Source organism: Delphinapterus leucas, chromosome 9 (assembly GCF_059928025.1).
Source record: "Delphinapterus leucas isolate spDelLeu-1000000601 "Yukka" chromosome 9, BTC_Dleu_Yukka2, whole genome shotgun sequence".
In the NCBI taxonomy this organism is placed as follows: Eukaryota; Metazoa; Chordata; class Mammalia; order Artiodactyla; family Monodontidae; genus Delphinapterus; species Delphinapterus leucas.
This window is the reverse complement of record NC_143137.1, coordinates 17,716,956-17,734,803: the sequence shown is the minus strand read 5'-3', so window position 1 is coordinate 17,734,803 and position 17,848 is coordinate 17,716,956. Positions and strand designations below refer to the sequence as shown.

The 17,848-nt window shown below is 44.0% G+C and overlaps 1 protein-coding gene across 2 annotated transcripts in view; it reads right to left on the bottom strand.

Annotated features, from left to right (window-relative positions):
* Window positions 1–17,186, bottom strand: part of LOC111182731 (solute carrier family 23 member 1-like) — a 43,913-nt gene extending 26,727 nt beyond the window's left edge. Inside the window, exons 1-3 of one of the 2 annotated variants that reach the window (XM_089917359.1) lie at window positions 17,041–17,186; window positions 11,375–11,521; window positions 8,186–8,343 (exon numbers count right to left, since the gene is read on the bottom strand). In XM_089917359.1, the coding sequence (XP_089773485.1) occupies window positions 8,186–8,343; window positions 11,375–11,521; window positions 17,041–17,118 (383 nt within the window). In that variant the 5' untranslated portion in view covers window positions 17,119–17,186. The remainder of the gene's footprint in view (window positions 1–8,185; window positions 8,344–11,374; window positions 11,522–17,040) is intronic. The other variant, XM_089917357.1, reaches the window with a different exon arrangement.
* Window positions 17,187–17,848: the final 662 nt, after the last annotated feature.

Genomic DNA, 17,848 nt, shown 5'->3' with positions numbered 1-17,848 from the left:
TGGCTCACGGGCCCAGCCGCTCCGTGGCATGTGGGATCTTCCCGGACCGGGGCACGATCCCGTGTCCCCTGCATCGGCAGGCGGACTCTCAACCACTGCGCCACCAGGGAAGCCCTAGAGAGTACTCTTATGTGCTACCTTTAGATTCACACAATGTATCCATAAATTCTTCCCTCATTATTCTGTACTCAGACCTTCCAATCCCATTTTCCATCCATTCCTCTCCCCCTCCCCACCTCATTTTGTTAGCATTCCCATTTCTTTCTCATAACTTCTCATTGGTACCTTTTTGAGAGAGGGAGAGAGATCTACATATATTTCTTGCATTTCTGCTAGTTTTTCTTTTACGCACTTTCCTGGTACATGTTTAAGATGTGTGCATTCAGTATCACTACAAGTCTTTATTGCTTTATGTATCTTTTACCTTTCATGGTGACCTTAATGTGTATCTCAGTGCTGCTTTAATTTCACAGTTACTTTCATCCGCTAGCATGATGGTAATTCCTATTTTTAAAATTTTCCCATGAGTATGATTCACTATTATTATACATACGCCTTCTGACTTAAATGTCTCTCTTGTAAACCATAGATTGTTGGTTTTTAAAACTCAACATTTTAGAAATAGAAGAGCCATTTGAAGCGTATCCAGCCTGGCCTTGTCATTTTATAGATAAGGGATTTGGAGGCCAAGGTCTTAGAGTTAACCAGCATGAGTGCTTGGGTCTCCTTACTTATCACCACTGCCCTTTAACACCAGTTAAGAGCATGGTGTAGACCAAAGGCAAGTTTGAATCAGGCTCTATCTTATCAGTTGTGTGACCTAGGCATGTTGCCCAGCTTCTGCAAGCCTCAGTGTCCTCTTTGACAAAATAAAGATAATACTACTCTCCCAAGGAGTAGCTGTGAAGATAAACTATATGTAAGTGATTAGCACAATGCCTGGGAAAGAGAAGAGCTCAATAAATAGAGTAATTTTCATTTTTATTCCCTCTGCAATGTGTGGCTACTTCTAGAAAAGGTAGTGTACACCAAAACATTTTCTTAATGTTTCCTCAAATAACAGATGTTATAGTATGGACTTTTTTTTTTTTAAGTTCTTGTCTGGCATTCCCATTTCTTGCAGGTTGGTTCTCCAAGATTTGTTTCCTAAGACCTTCCCTATCCATCTTCCTCTTCCCTTCACCTTTACCATCTCATCTGTATACTCAAGTCTGAAGAAGAAAACTCCCCACCATTTTCTTTTAAAACAACAACTTGTATGTAAAATGTCAAAATCTGCAGTCTCAGGAATGTCTCTTAGAAGTTTGATAGGATTGATATTTTAGGTTGTCAAAGCCACAGAAATGTGTCGTGGGGGTACTATCAACATCTAAGTTTATATAGTATTTTAAAACTACATAGCATTTTCATATAATTATCCCAAGAGTACTTCAGGGTGGGTAGGACAATACTGCACTGTCTCTGTATGAGGAAAATGATGCTGGGGGCAGGTGCCAGTGGCAGGGCTAAGCTGGGAAGTGCAGAGCCCTGATCAGAAAGTCTGAGTCACTGGGCCAAATTACAAAAGTGCGTTTGTTATAAGAACTGATAAGAGGGCATGTGGAAAGACAAACTTCTTCAACAGTTTATGCTAATGATTGTGTGGGGAATTTTTCTCATCTCTTAGTAGTTCCATTTGGGCCCATAAAACAGAAACAGCTAACCTTTTGGAAGTATGGGGAAGTTAAGCTTCAACCCTTCTCTCTGAGCTCTCATGTACTCTTCATAAGATGATATACAAGATGGTTGTTAAAGACGTTAAGGCAGACTTCATTCAAGGGGGGCTACTACGATGGGGTTTTGTAATAGGGGCGAGAGATCAGGCTCAACTCCCAATGTGACAAGGAAAACTTGGAATTTATAGCCAAGGAGCAGGGTGGGGCTCAGTGGACGGAAAGTTACTAAGAGGAAGCATCAGGGGTAAGAACAGGATTCTTGTTGAAAACAGGCCAAGGTGAACAGACATCACCTGTGGATAGTGAAAAATGAGGAAACCAATCAGGGAGTGAGGGTGGGGATTCTGGCTACAGTGACTGAGCAAGATTCTTGCTAAAACTGGATGATGCAGAGACCAACATGGAAGCTCAAAAGTCAAGTCTAGTTGAACAGTTGTCTATTGGATTTAGCAATAGGATGATCATAGTTGATCTTGTATGTTAGACACTATAAATAAATAGATCTCTCCCAGTTAAATGATAAATAGGCTCAGCACAACTTGGGCCTGTACAAAATTCTGCAGCAGAAGGGGGAATGTCACATAAGGCTTTGGAGTTCTTAAAACCACATTGGAAACTAGAAGGCAAGGGAACAATTCTTTCAAAGTTCTGAAAAAAAATTATTTCCAACCTAAAATTTTATACCCAGCCAAGCTATCAATCAAGTATGAGAACAGAATCAAGACATTTTCACATATGCAGAGTCTTACAGAATTTACCTCCCATGTGTTCTCTCGGGAAACTACTACATATTCATGTTCCACCAAAAAAAGAGGAAGACATGGGAACAAGAGATCTAGACTTGAAAACTGACATGAAGGGAATTCCCAGAATAAGGGTAAAGAGGCATCTCAGGATGGCACATCTAATGTATACCAGGCACAGACAGCGACTGCTCCAGACTTCAGCAAGTCAGAGAGCCCCAGGAGGTAGTACATCAAGAAGATGAAGTTGATAGGCTACCTGATGTGATGAAATTATTAAGAAGAGATTTAGACAACAGGCAGGGAGTTTATCATTGAGTTAAAAACAAACAGAAACTAAAGAATATTTTTAAAAAGATATTAATTTCAGGGAAAACAAAACGTTAGGCAGGAAAGGAATCACTTTGTGACTCAGCTCTGAATAGCATCCCAGTCATTATAATGTGTACATTCAATATTGACCTATGCTGGGAGGGTATGAGAATAGGACGATGGAAAATATGCTTGTATGTGGTGGGAGTGAGGGGCTGTGAAAGAAAATGAAATCATAGTCATCCATATTGGCACTTCAGTCAATAGTGCCTAAAACAGAAGTGCATTAATTAGGGACGGTGGAAAATAACTAAATAATCAGCTTGGAGGGATGAGAGTGCTTGTTTCTGCCTAGAAGAAAGGGGAGAAGGGGGAGATCTCTGGTTGGTAGGGGAAGGCTGTTTGTCTGCCTTCTTTAAACCCATCACTACCCACTGCCTTGAGTGTACCTTTGACACCCACCCTCATTGTTCCAGTCCTCCCTTCTGATCTGCGCCAAAGACAAGTATAACTCTCCTTTTTTTCTTTTTTTAATGGCTTTAATGCTGACCTCCACAGAGAAACACATCGGGGAAAACAGAGGTAAAAGCAGGTGAAGTGACAAAGAATCTAGGAAGTTGTCTCAAGGCTATAGCCTTGAGCCTTACCTATCAAGCCCCCTTCCAAGATGGTAATGGGCAGCCTACCGCACTTTTGCTCTCAGGCAAAGATTCAAAGGGTGTGGCTCACAAAACATATCCTGATACTTTTCTAAAAAAAATTTTTAAATGGTTTTCATTTCTCCCAGTTATAAAGAAACACATGGACTCTGAAGAAAAATTAATGGTAAATAAAAATATAAAGAATAAATCACCCTAATTCTATAACCCAGAAATAATCATCAACATTTTGTTCTCATCTTTTTTTAATCTTTAACTAGATAAACTTTATCAGCACGCATATAATATATACCTTTCCTATACAATGTATACCAGCCAGAAATAACCTTTAACACTTCTTCAAGTCTCTTCTCTGTCTTTAACTAGATAAATGATTATCAGTACACATAAGATGCATATCTCTCATAATTATGAATTATGTTGGTCACTATTATGATAGTGAAAAGCTCAAAACAACTTAAATGTTCTTTAATAGGAAATGGTTAAACTAGAATATATTATGTACTCTAGAATATGGAATACTAAGTGATATTTTTCTAAAAGTGCTATTGTGGAAATGTGTTTATTGAAATGGAATGATATTTATAATGTATTGTGTATGTTTAAAAAGGAGGGGGAGGAGTTTTTTTTAACCACATTTAAATTTTTTTCAATAATTTACAAAGGGAGGGAGGGTGCAAAATTGTGTTTATGGTAATACCCTTTTCTTGGTGCGAAAAATAAATTTTACGTACCAGGCACTGAGCTAAGCACTTTACATACATTATCTAATTTAATTATCATGCCTTTGGTAAAATTTTTTTTAATTTCCTCTTCACAGAAATACGAGGGACTGCCCTGGTGGCACAGTGGTTAAGAATCTGCCTGCCAAGGCAGGGGACACAGGTTTGATCCCTGGTCGGGGAAGATCCCACATGCCGTAGAGCAACTAAGCCCATGCGCCACAACTGCTGAAGCTCACGTGCCCTAGAGCCCGCGTGCTGCAACTACTGAAGCCTGTGCCCCTACAGCCCGTGCTCCACAACAAGAGAAGCCACCGCAATGAGAAGCCCGCGCACCACAACAAAGAGCAGCCCTTGCTCGCCGCAACTAGAGAAAGCCTATGCGTAGCCAAAAAACCCAACACAGCCTAAAATAAATAAATAAACTTTTTTAAAAATGAAGAGCAGAGAAAATATTTGAAAAAAAAACAAACAAAAAAACCACATGAGGACTCCAAGGTAACATTAATGCAAAAATTGTCAGGGGTAGAAAGGAGAGGGAGAATTAAGTCTCCCCTAGGTAAGGCAATACAGCTTGGGCACCCAGGAACCTGGAGAGGATGAGCCCCCAGAAGGGGTCTGGGGTTGGGACATGTAGAGCATGAGGGGCTTCTGGGGAAGAGGTCAACAGTTGGGGACAGAGACATCTGGAGCTTGAGCTGCTGGAATCCAACCTCACCTGTGTCATCATTTTGATGTTCCCTTTTGGAGTCAATCCAATGATCAGGCAAAGGGTGATGTCACAGGGATTTTCTTTGAAATAGTTCAGAATGGGGAGCAGAACCTCAAGAATGTCGAATGGGATTGATGAATTCTTGAATTTAAAAGGGTCGCTCTGCTGTGAGAAACCCTGCGTACCTTCAGAGCCCCAACTCCTTCACTATTGGACAAAGATCACTTAGTGTTCATCTTTTTACTGAGCTTCCTACCCCAAGCACGTAAGAACCTGCTACCCTGTAGGAAAGCACGTCCCGCACCTTCCGTGTAGTTAACTACCCAACCTAAACCCAGAGGAAGAAGCAGCACCAGGCCCCTCTTTGGGACACATCATCCCCTCTCCCTCCTCTGATGTGACTGATTACCAGGTCACTCTTCTACTGCCAACAGCCACCACTGTTTCTGTTCCAGACAGAACTCCGATGGCACATCTGGTGCCTAGTTTTCAATGGGGCAGGGGCAAGATGGCTGCAGACCTCTGGCGATGGGCATGGACTTTCTGCAGAACCAGTAACAGATGCAGAGCTAGGACAGATCGGGGCTTGGCCGCAGGGAGGTCCATGGAAGAAAAGGACAAATGCCAGGCAGGCTGATTCGGGCAAGACTACACAGAACCCAGATTTGAATGCACTTTGGGCAGAAGTACTTGCTCCACACATGAGACTTTCCCAGGAAAATGAAAAGGGAGATATATCACTTGAAACCACTCCAGAAAAAGAAATTCCCGGGTAAAAATCATGAATAATTCCAGAGATGGAGTTAAGACCCAGAACTACACATAGTCAATAATAATTTCCTCTAGTGATTGCATTTAAACTTAATGCTTTCTTTTGAAACGGATAATGAAGTACGCCCTTACACGAATTTTGGAACTGAGCGCTTAAGTGAGGAAGGCCCTTGGGGGACACACCCAAGACCCCTAAATTCACACCAGGGAGGCAGCCACCCCTCCGCCAAGGATTGCAGATGCCCACCCCACAATGGACACTACGCTCTTTAGCTCTTATTAGGGAAGCTGTTTTTACCTCTCATCATTCCCTTTGACTATTTAAGATGGTTTTAATCATTAAGATCTGAAATCTCATTGCTGTACCAGCATTTTGGTTTGCAGTCTAGAAAAGTACATAATTAAATACTGGTTATCAGATAATCAGTGATCAAATCTACTTGATTCACACAGGCTACCAGCTAGCTTTATAGTCTCTAATGCTGTAGGCAGTCATTGTGCTCATTAGCCTCTGAGCAGGAAGTCCATTTCCATGAGTGGAACCAAACTCAGGTGTATTCCTGTCCCCACCTTAGTTTAAGGACATTAGCATGGTTTTATTTCCTAATTTTATTTCCCTCTTTCTTTGTATGTTTAATTAGGCTATAGATTCCTTGAACTCTTAACTCCTGATTTGTTGTGTCTCTCACAGGGTTTACCAGAAGGCTAGGCCCACAGGCACTCTCAGTGCTGAGATTCCGGAGGAATATGGTGCTGTATCATCTTTTGTCAGCATCACAGGTGTCCACAATATTAGAGATGGAAGGGACTTACAAATATAACATACTTCAACTCCCTCATGTTACAGATGAGAACACTGAGACTTAGAGAGGGTGAATGGCTTGTGCAGGTTCCCACAGCACAGAAGTCAGGACTAGAATTCAGGCCCCCAGTTTCCAAGATCAGTGTTTTTCCATAATTATAGTGAACACCATCTCAGTTTAAGAGGAGGTGCTTCCCCATCCAGAAGAGCCTTGTGTTTGTAACTCTCCATGGGGCAGCCAGGGGGATTGCTCCTGGGTATCCAGGCAGGTGGCTGCAAGGCCTCCCTGATGCTACCACAGCATCTGACATTCCAGGGACTGATTCTGGAAAAGTGGGAGGGGTCCCAGATTTTAGGGGCCTAAGAGACCAGACCAAACCCTATACCTCTTTGAGTCCTTGGTGGGGGATTTAGAAGAAATCTTGGCTCTCAGAGATGGTGACAGAAGGAGGAAGAAAGAGAAGGGAAATAACCTGACAAAGATGCAGGCACTAATCCCCTCTCCTCGACAGAAAATGGGAGAACTTAAGCGTTGGCATATCTCCTGGAAATGACTTGCAAAAGAAGCACTTTGGAAAGTGCCTTTGATTTGGTTTAGGCAAGAAGACCACACAAGGAATGAGTATTCTCTGGATGCTGTCTACAGACAGCCTATCCTGGAAATAATTGGCTACCTTGCATCAGCCTTCGCCTGTGTGGTTTGATTCAGAAAATTGATAAAGAATAAATAAATGATAAAGAGTAAATCCTAAGAGTTCTCATCACAAGAAAAATTTTTTTTCTGTTTCTTTAATTTTGTATCTATATGAGATGATGGATGTTCACTTAATTTATTGTGCTAATCATTTCTTGATGTATGTAAGTCAAATCATTATGCCATACACTTATACAATGCTGTCTGTCAATTACATCTCAATGAAACTGGAAGGGAGAAAAAGAATAAATGGACATTAATTTTTCCTGTCAAGTCATTTTCTCTTAAGACAGGTCGGGCAGAAGTACATCGTTGGGAATGTTTTACACTTTCCTCTGCAACTCCAGGGCTGAGCACAGACCTGGCACAGATTAGGTCAAAGCAGATTTACCAGTGAAGGGCCCCTCACTTGCACCGCTCCTTCTGAAGTCCAGGGAGGAGGCCCCGCAATGTGTTCACTAGCCATATGCCTTGTAATTTGCAAAAGTAAAAGGTTTCAGGCATAATTGTCTGTAGCTATTTGTGTTACTTTAATCAAGAATCCTGGCTAATGTACACAGTAAGTGCTGGAGCTAGGACTTGAACCCAGGCTCTTAGTTCTGGTCCTGTGCTCCCTCTATCATGCCACTCATGTAACTCATCTCAGGCTACAAGCCAAGCAAACCTTGCTGCTACTCTGGCAGGTAAAAGTCAGAATCCAGGGCTTCCCTGGTGGTGCAGTGGTTAAGAATCCACCTGCCAATGCAGGGGACACGGGTTCGAGCCCTGGTCTGGGAAGATCTCCCATGCCGCAGAGCAACTAAGCCCGTGGGCCACAACTACTGAGCCTGTGCTCTAGAGTCCATGAGCCACAACTACTGAGCCCACGAGCCTAGAGCCCATTCTCCACAACAAGAGAAGCCACCGCAATGAGACGCCTGTGCACAGCAACAAAGAGTAGCCCCCACTTACCACAACTAGAGAAAGCCCACAAGCAGCAATGAAGACCCAATGCAGCCAAACATAAATAAAATTTTTTAAAAAAGTCAAAATCCATGGGGAGGAGTTTTACCTACCTGACTCCTAAAAATACTTGCAGGAGAGTGCAAATGCCAGAGACGAAGAAAATGGTGCTGATGAGGTAGCTCTGGGTCAGGGGGTCATGCTGCAAACACAGGTCCTTGGCCAGGATGAGTGGAACTGCCACGAGTCCCCCCAGGGCTGTGAGGAAGTGCTGTGGGCAGAGCAGAGAGAGGAGATGGGCTTGGAGATGCTGTAGTTGCCTACTCTACCTTCATTCCTATTCCTACTGCCTGAGGCAAGAGCTCCATCTCTGGTCTCAGAGGAGCCTGGCCTTGAGTGACAGGCAGTGAGATCCAGGCAAGCAGTGGGAAGGAACTAGGAAGCCCTGGCAGCAAGAAGCAGGGACCCAGCCAGAAGGTCTGGGGTTCAAGGGCAGGACCCTACTGCCAAGAACTGATGTTCTAGGTAAGAAATCAAGGCAGGGACACAGCACAGGAGGATATAACATGAACCAAGGAGGGGGCCTTAAGAACAAGAACAAGGCAAGAGGCTCATTATTAAAATAAGGCACAAGGTGAGGGCAAGACCATTGACCAGGAAGGCCTGAGCATATTCTCCAAGATAGATCATATGTTAGGTCACAAAACAGTCTTAGCAAATTTAAGAAGATTGAAACCATACCAAGAATCTTTTCTGTCTGCAATGGTATGAAACTAGAAATCAATAACAGGAGGAAAACTGGACACAAGTTTGTGGAACTTAAGCATCACACTTCTGAACAATCAATGGGTCAAAGAAGAGATCAAAAGGGAAATCAAAAAATATCTTAAGACAGGCTTCCCTGGTGGCGCAGTGGTTGAGAGTCCGCCTGCCGATGCAGGGGACACGAGTTCGTGCCCCGGTCCGGGAAGATCCCACATGTCGCGGAGTGGCTGGGCCCGTGAGCCATGGCCGCTGAGCCTGCGCGTCCAGAGCCTGTGCTCTGCAACGGGAGAGGCCACAACAGTGAGAGGCCCGCGCACCACACACACACAAAAATATATATATCTTAAGACAACTGAAAATGGAAACAAAACATACCAAAACTAATGGGATGCAGCAAAAGCAGTTCTAAGAGGAAAGTTTATAGCAATAAATGCCTACATTAAGAAAAAAGAAAGATCTCAAATAAACAACCTAACTTTATTCCTCAAGGAAGTAGAAAAGGAAGAACAACCTCCAAAGTTAGAAGAAGAAAGGAAAAAACAATGATCAAAGCAGAAATAAATGAAATAAAAAAAACAGAAAAAAATCAGCAAAACTAGAGCTGGTTTTTTAAGATAAGCAAACCCTTAGCTAAACTCAGAAAAAAGGAGAGAAGACTCAAATAAAATTAGAAATGATACAAAAGAAATACAAAGTACCATAAAACACTAGTATGAACAATTACACACCAACAAATTGGATAACCTAGAAGAAATGGATAAATTACTAGAAACACACAACTTACCAAGACTGAATCATGAAGAAATAGAAAATCTGTACAGACCAATAAGTAGTGAGGAGACTGAACAGTAATCAAAACTTTCCAATGAAGAAAAGCCCAGGAACAGATGGTTTCACCGGTGAATTCTATCAAACATCTAAAGAAGAATTAGTACCAAGCCTTCCCAAACTATTCCAAAAACTGAAGAGGAGGAAACACTCCCAAACTCATTTTACAAGGCCAGCATAAACCCTGATACCAAAGCCAGATAAGGACACTACAAGAAAAGAAAACTACATGTCAATATCCTTCATGGATATAGATGTAAAAATTCTCAACAAAAATACTAGCAAACTGAATTCAACAGCACATTAAAAGGGTCATGCACCATAATCAAGCAGGATTTTACCCCTGGATGCAAGAATGGTCAATATACACAAGTCAAAAACTATGATACACCACATTAATAAAATTAAAGACAAAAATCATATGATCATCTCAATAGATGCAGAAACAGTATCTGACAAAATTCAACATCCTTTCATGATAAAAATATCTACATTATCCATTTTATTGGCTCATAATAATATTTTTTAAAATAGTATGACACTTGCTCTTCTTATTTTGTAGAAAAGCACAAAGAAGTTAACAAAAAAGTGTATCCCATCCCTGGTACCCCACATTGAACTGTTTGTAAAATTAAAAGAAACACATCTATAAGATTAGAAGATTCAAGCTACAAAAGTTACAAAATAAAATAGCGAAAGTTGAAAGCCACCCTTCCTTTCCTAGCTTCTCTTCCCAAGGCTAAATACCTCTATTAGTTTCTTGTGAATTCTTCAAAACACGCAAAATTACTACATATACTTATTTCTATTGTTCTATCTCTCTTTCGTTTGTTAGTTTTTAACACAAAAAAAGGTCACATTATACACAGTTATTTACTTGGCTTTTTTCACTTAATATATATTGGTGATCATTTTTTAACTGCAAGGTAGATACATCTTTCTCTTTCTAACAGCTACATAAAAGAATTACTTGTTAGGATGTGCCACAGTTCTCTAAGATGGATATTTTGGGGGTGTTTCTAGGGTTTTGTTTGTTGTGATTTTACTATTAACAAAAGAAGAACATCTTTGTACTTACCTTAATGAGTCTTGCCAGCATATCTATAGAGAAATCCTTCTTTTTTTTTTTTTAATTTGGCCGTGCCACACGGCTTGCAGGATCTTAGTTCCCCAACCAGGGATTGAACCCCGCCCTCAGCAGTGAAAGCGCAGAGTCCTAACCACTGGACCACTGGGGTATTCCCTACAGAGAAATTCTTATGCATTAGGGACTGGGTTAAACAATATATATGTTTTACATGTTCACAGAAAAGTTGCACCAAATAACATTCCAACAAAAGTGTTTGAGAGTGCTTGTTTCCCAATATTCCCCAAGCATTGGTTATCAAACTCTTTAGTTGTTGCCAAACAAATTATAATTGGTATCTTGAAAAAAAAACCCAACACCGCAATGGCCCAGTTGGTGTCCTTTATGTGACCTACTAGCTCAGCATGGGGGAGAATCCTCCCTTAACTCCATGCCCCACCCCCAAACTCCTTGAGAGAAAGAGAGACTGGAGGAGCCTTGAGCCCCCTGGAGGTCAACAACATGGAAGGCAAGAATATCAACAACATGGAAGCCAAGAATATCAGCAATTTGACCTAAGTGTGTGTTCATGTGCCTTTTGAGGCAGAGCTTCTTCGGACCCAGTGCTTATGGGTGGCATTACCTGCACTCCCAAGAAGATACAGAGATACCATGGTGGGATATCCAGGATGCTATAAGCCAGGTGGTTACTGCTGAGACCCCTAGGCTGGCCATCCTTCTTCTTGCCTTGGCCACCTTCATGGGAGTTGACTACACCATCACCCTTCTGCTGAGAACAAGAGAAGAACACATTTGAGCATTTCAAGAGGAATCAAGTGGACTTTTGATGCCGAAACCTCAGCCTCTGTCCACCGGTACTGAATCAAATCTCAGAGACAGAGTTTGGGGTGAATTAGAAAAGAATAACTTTACTATTTTGCTAGGCAAAGGGGGACACAGTGGTCTCCTGCCCTAAAAAACTGTGTGTCCCAACCTGGGAGGATCTGGTGAGGAGTTTTATAGCAACGGTTCAAAGGTGGATTTGCTGATAAGATTAGGGTGTGTGCAGGGCCTGCACTCCTTTAATCTAATCTCAGGTAATCTGATGAGTTTCTGTGGTTCTTTTAATCTGGCCTCAGGTGGTCTTCTTGAAGAGCTTCTCTGGTTCCTTTAATCTGGAATGAAGAATGCTGACATCTTCCATTTATTGGGGGTTTTAGTTCTATAAAGAGCTCAGAAGATACAGTTATGTGTATCCCTTGAGGCTGAACCAGGACCTTGTCCCAAGGCTGCACTATGGTTTCTTGGCTGCTTCCGTGCCCAGGAGCCCCCTAGGGTCCTGCTCAGTTTCACTTTCTGATTTCAACCAGACAGATGGACAGCTTTCCAGAGGCAAGAGCGATGGGATAGAGATAACTGCTGGCCTGCTTGGGATTTCTAGGTCAAAAGACCAGTGATTTTCTATATTATACACCTGCAGCAAGACCTCCACATGCAGTCTGGGGCCAATCAAGAGGTGGGTGCCTTGCCTGAAGCCCTGGCAGAGAAGAAACTTTGTGGAGGAGGGAATGGGGGTCAACTCCATGGTCAGGAAATGGGCAGGTAAATAGGGATTCTGGCCCAGAGCGGTGTAGCTGCCCTTGCATACACTCCTACAGGCCAGCCTTGCGCCAAAGACCTCATCACAGCACGCTGATTGTAATGGATGGACTGTTTCCTTATCCATCTCTTCTGCTGGGGTGTGAGTTCCTAGAATGCATTCACTGTGCCTTATTCTTTTTGTCCCAGCTTCTAGAATAGTCTGTGTGCTCAGTCTGAACAGTCTGAGTGTATGGATGAATGAATAGATATAACACAAATGTAAATAAGTGCAGGGCATACAGAATGCTCTAGGGTCAATAGCCAAGTTATAGTCCTACCAGTTTAACCCCCAATTAACTTTGAATCATAAACCTTCTCCTCCAACTTATTGGCTATATAGTTTACCAAACTTGGGCAAATTACTAATATTTTTAAGGCTCATTTTTCTGATCTATATAACAGAAATGTCAATAACATCTACTTCATAGTTGAGCCAGTCCTCCTCCTCCATGGGGTAGAGCACTGGCAAATCTGATCCTAATTCCTTCCCAGTACTCGGGGCCCACATCACTGGCGATGGAGAAAATGGCCCAGCACACTGAGCCTCCAGGCAGCCGGAGGAGCCCAGGGCCGTGGTCAGGCTTGCTGATCGTGGGTGGACTGCGCCAGCCACAGCACAGCTCTGCAGAGTCACATTGCTCCTGGGCCTCAGAACAGCGTTTGCTGTGCTGAGTTTCTGAAACTTAAATGTAAGGATTTTGTCTCTACTCATCTATTTAGCAATGCCCGGGAACAAGCATCCCAAAACTGTTCCAGGAAGCATTCCCTGACTTCACTCCACCCCGGCCTCAGACCAGGCGAGGCCTTCCCTCCTCAGAGGCATGTTTACTACAGCCCAGAACACACCTCACTACCATCATTTGTCTTCTCGTCCTAAAGGCCATAAAGTCCCAAAACTACTCCATCTCTAGCACAGGGTTAGTGCTCACAGCATTCTCTGTTGAGCTATAAAACAAATGAACCCACGTATAATGACCATAAAGAACTTTTCTCACGGATTTTAAAAAATAAATACTTAACTGGTTAGAGTTCTTTGGAAACAACACGCTGATCTTATTTAGACTCCTGAAAAGAAGGAGGCACTGATGCTACTTGGTACTTGGGTCGCACAAGAAGGATGGCTGGCTCTGCCTAAGGAGGTCAACGCCAAGCCAAAGATGGCCGGGAGGCTGCTGGAAGGAAGTCTGGAGCACTTATCGCGAGGTTTTAGTGAAGGTGTGGCACAGTCAGTGAGCACGACAGCAAGAGTGGGAGAACAGGCTGAGGAAAAAAGAGGAGGGGCAGAAGGAAAGAGCGGCTGGCTGATTGGCTGGTTGGTTGATTGATGCTGGATAGGCTACACAGAACAGCAGAGCGCGCAGTTTGGAGTGGGGGAGACGTGGTCTGTCATTCCCCTGCTTGGCAGCCATAGGCACTTCACTTTCCCTCTCCCAGCCTCGGTGTCCCCTTCTAACTCTGGGATGGTTGCAAAAATAGTGGAAGTCTGTGTGGCTGCCTGTTACGTGCGCCGGTGATTGAGCTCACCGGGCTGGGGCAGGTACAGCTGCCAGCAAACTCACCTCATACCTTCTCCCAGGACCCCTCGGAATTCTCAGAAAGGTGATGGGGAGGGAAACACTGAGGGAAATGTTAGTTTGGGGTCTTTTTTTTTTTTTTCCTATTAAGAGTCAATGACTCAAAGAGTGTTCTCAACCTGATGACCTCTGAATGTTCTAAGTTCTGTCTAGATATCAACTTGGACCATCTGAAGGTTATGGAAACCACTTCTGTAATCGTTTTAAAACAGTTTTCTGGGAAATTGACCTTGTATGAGGTCCCACATGAAAAAAAAAAAACGAACTGAGAGTGGGGAAAAACTTGTCTTCGTTGAGAATGGCCGGTTCTTTGCTTCTGATAAGTGAGACTTCTGTGAAACCCGTCAGTCATGGCTGGTAGAAAGCATAGGGCCTGATCAAAGTACATCTTTTGCTGTAAACTACCTTACATCACTTATGCAAAGCACTGGGACAAAAAATAAGATAAGAAGGTACACAGTGTACCTGAGATTCCTGTGTGTCAGAGATGAGTCACTAGCATATTAAAGACGCACATAGAAACAAGTGACATCCCAGAGGTATTTTAGAGCAGGGGCTTCTCAGATGGAGGTGGAAGAAGTCCCATCTCAGGGCATATCCGGATACGGGAAGCGCCTTTATCCCTGGAGAATCCCTGGGCGGGAAAATTCTGTGAGTCTTAGAGCAGCTGAAGATCGCCTACAAATCCCTTTTTGAAGGAAGAATGAACTCTTAACGAAGCTTCCCTGCCAGTGAGCACTGGTGTGAGAAGGGGGGCCACAAAGTCTCCTGGTTGGAATTGTCTATCAACTCAACACACGAGCTGTAATTTCGCCAAAAGCCTTGCTCCAAAGAGGCATTGTGCTGAGGCTTGGCATTTTATAGTGCTTCACAGTTTGCAAAGACCTTCCAATGCATCCTCTCATTTGATTCTCACAACCCAGTTTAAGGATGAGGAGACTGAGGCTCAGTGAGGTTACAATGAGGAGACTGAGGCTTGTCCGAGGTCCCCTTGTAAATGGGAGAATGGAACCCTCCTCTTTCGGTGTCGAGGGCAGTTGCTGGCAGGTGCTGCCCTGTGAGTACAGGGACAGCTTGCCAGCTCTCAGGAGCAGCCCAGCAGAGCAGCAGGAGACTCTGCTGCAGAGGGAGCAGCAGTGGGAAGGAGGGTGCCTGGGGGCGGGGGGGGGAGTGAATCCCTTGGCCCTCTGACTCCATCCATTCCCCATACAGCCTCCCACTCCCTGATGTGCCCCTCTAGCTTTGCTTCCTAACACTTCCATTCAGCTGACTCTAGCCAATGGGATTGACCATATCCCTCCAAACGTGGCCTCAATTGTCCTGCCTCAGTGCCTTTGCTCACCCTGTGCTCCCTACCTGATCCCCACGACCCTGCTTCCCCTAAACCCACCTTCAAAGAGCTCAATGCCTCCTTTTCCTTTACCTCTTCTGCTTCCCCCACCCCATATGATTGCCCTCCTTGTACTCCCAACACATCTTGTCGCTCTGTTATGTAATTCACCATCTTCTCCCTTGTATCAGAAATATTTTTTTATACCCCGCTTTCCCCTAGCTAGGCCATAAGCTTTCAAGGTGGGGAAGCTGTCTTCCCCATGTTTATATCCCTAGAAGATTCTAGCAAAGCAATATGCACTTGAAAACCAAAAACATCTCAGAAAATGGCCTCTTAATCTGGGTGCTGAAACTGAGGCTTTGAAGAAAATGACAAGACAGGCCACTGAAAAAAAATCAGGTGTGTCCAGACTCCTCCACTCCCCACTGGCCTCAGGTGACCAATGAGGTGGAAAACATCACAGCCTTCAGAAAATGGAGCCTTCAACTTATTTCCCAAGATTTTTTTTTTTTTTTGGCTTCCATAAGGTAGTGACAGAAATGTTTAAAAAAAAAAAAAAAGGCCCAAAATGGAGTCACTTATGCTAAGCCCCATGTTGGCAAACCAAGACTTAATATCTCACCTAACTGCAGTTTCAGTCTCTCCCAGGAATGTAACCTTTAACCAGTCAGTCGAATTATCTGGTCAGCACTAGTGAGCTGATCTGCCTGGTAGACACCTGCTTTCAGGAAAGTGACCTCACCTGAAACAATCCACTCTTTGATAGAATAACTTCCTTGTCCTGCCTCCTTCTGCCTATAAAACTCTTCCATTTTGTACAGCTCCTCAAAGCTCCTTTCTATTTGCTATGATGGGATGCTGCCTGTTTCATAAATCATTGAATAAAGTCAATTAGAGCTTTAAATTTACTCCACTGAATTTTGTTTTTTAACAGAAGGAATTCTGAGAAGACAGGAGATTTCTCTCAGGTGTCTTACACAATATTCCAGAAGAGATGGTCAGGGTCTCTTTACCAGAAGGCTGACCAGCAGTGGGCAGGTTCTGACAGCCTGGCTCCAGGCGATAGTTCTGAGGGCCCAGCCTAGGTTCGTGGGTGGCACCTGTCCCACAGACACTATGGCTGCGCCTGGTTGCGGGGAGGCTCTTTCTGGCTACGGTGGGCAGAGGGTCCCCACTCAGTCCCCCCTGTTGTTTTCAGGTGGCCAAAATAGGTTGGAGAGAATGGTGGGACCAGGGCTCAAGGATGAGCTACAGAGGCCTCCAGATGGGTTACTGTCACTTTACTTCTCTGGGCCTCAGTTTCCTCATCTGTAAAATGGGAACAGAGGTGCATGCTTCATTGGCTTGAAGGTAGAAAACAAAGTACATAAAGTGCCTGGGGCATACTGGTTATTCAGTAAATGTTAGTTCTCTCTCTCTCTCTCTCTCTCTCTCTCTGCTTCCCTCTGTCTTGCTTCAGAAAGGGCTTCTGATCAAAGAAATCATAATGCTGAGAAACCTACAAAACAAACATTTAGATTCAACAGAGTAAAGCAAAGAGGACTTTTCAGCTCTCCCTTCTTCCTTTGTAATTCATTCACAGAGTTTGGCACCCAGGGAGGAATCTTTGCCTCTGTGAGGGTGAGGTTGGGAGGACAGCTCTAATAATCCAAAGTCTTACCTAGAACATGAGTCAATGTCCTTAGCACTAAAAATGAACCCGCATTAGGACTTCATGCTGGGACCCCCTCCAGGCATCTTTCCTCCTTTCTGCTACTCCACCCCACCCCTTATGTTTCCCTCTCTTCTACCAGCGCTCACCAAGGGCTCGGGGTGCTCACAGCTGATGGCAGAGTTCATGGCCGCTTAGGGTCTTCTCCTGTTGGCTTCCTCTCAGAACAAAAAAGAAGCCGCTCCAGGAGAGGAAGATTAACTTCTCACCGCCTGCCAAAATAATCAGAGAAAGAGGAGGATCTGGGCCAGCTCCGGGGAGGGTGGGGCCTCCAAGCCCCACCTGCTGGTCTGCAACAGACTCCCCCTCCAGCCCTCTCCAGGGGACCAAGGTGCCTTCAGTGGCAGGGAATGTTTCACAATTTGATAAGTATGGGTAATTGCAGGAGAAGTTAATGATCCCTCTTGGTACCAAGGAAACAAATCAGGGTGCAGCCTCTTGGGATGTGGCAGGAGAGCACTTTCCGGAAGCCAGGTTTCCAGGGGCAGGAAATGAGGGGGATGAGGGTGAGGCTCTGGGCTGAACATAGAGGCTTTTCTGTGTTCTAAAGCTGATTTCTAGCGACCGGCTGAGCCGGAATGAAAGCATTGCAAAAGTAGCACAAGTAGCCTGGCCCCTGAGATGTACTAATGCGGTCATTAGAAACGGAAAGGTATTACTGCTGACCTGGGAGAGGCCACTAAGGCTCATGGCGGGAGCAAAGGCCTCAGGTGAGAGACGGAGGAAAAAAATGCTTCTAATCCTTGGGTGCTTGTCTCCCTAATACCCAGAAACTTCTAATAACCCCCCTTTCAGAGAGACAAGTCCAGGAAGGTATAGTCTTGCTCTTATTCTACACAGGGCACTAAAATGCTCCTC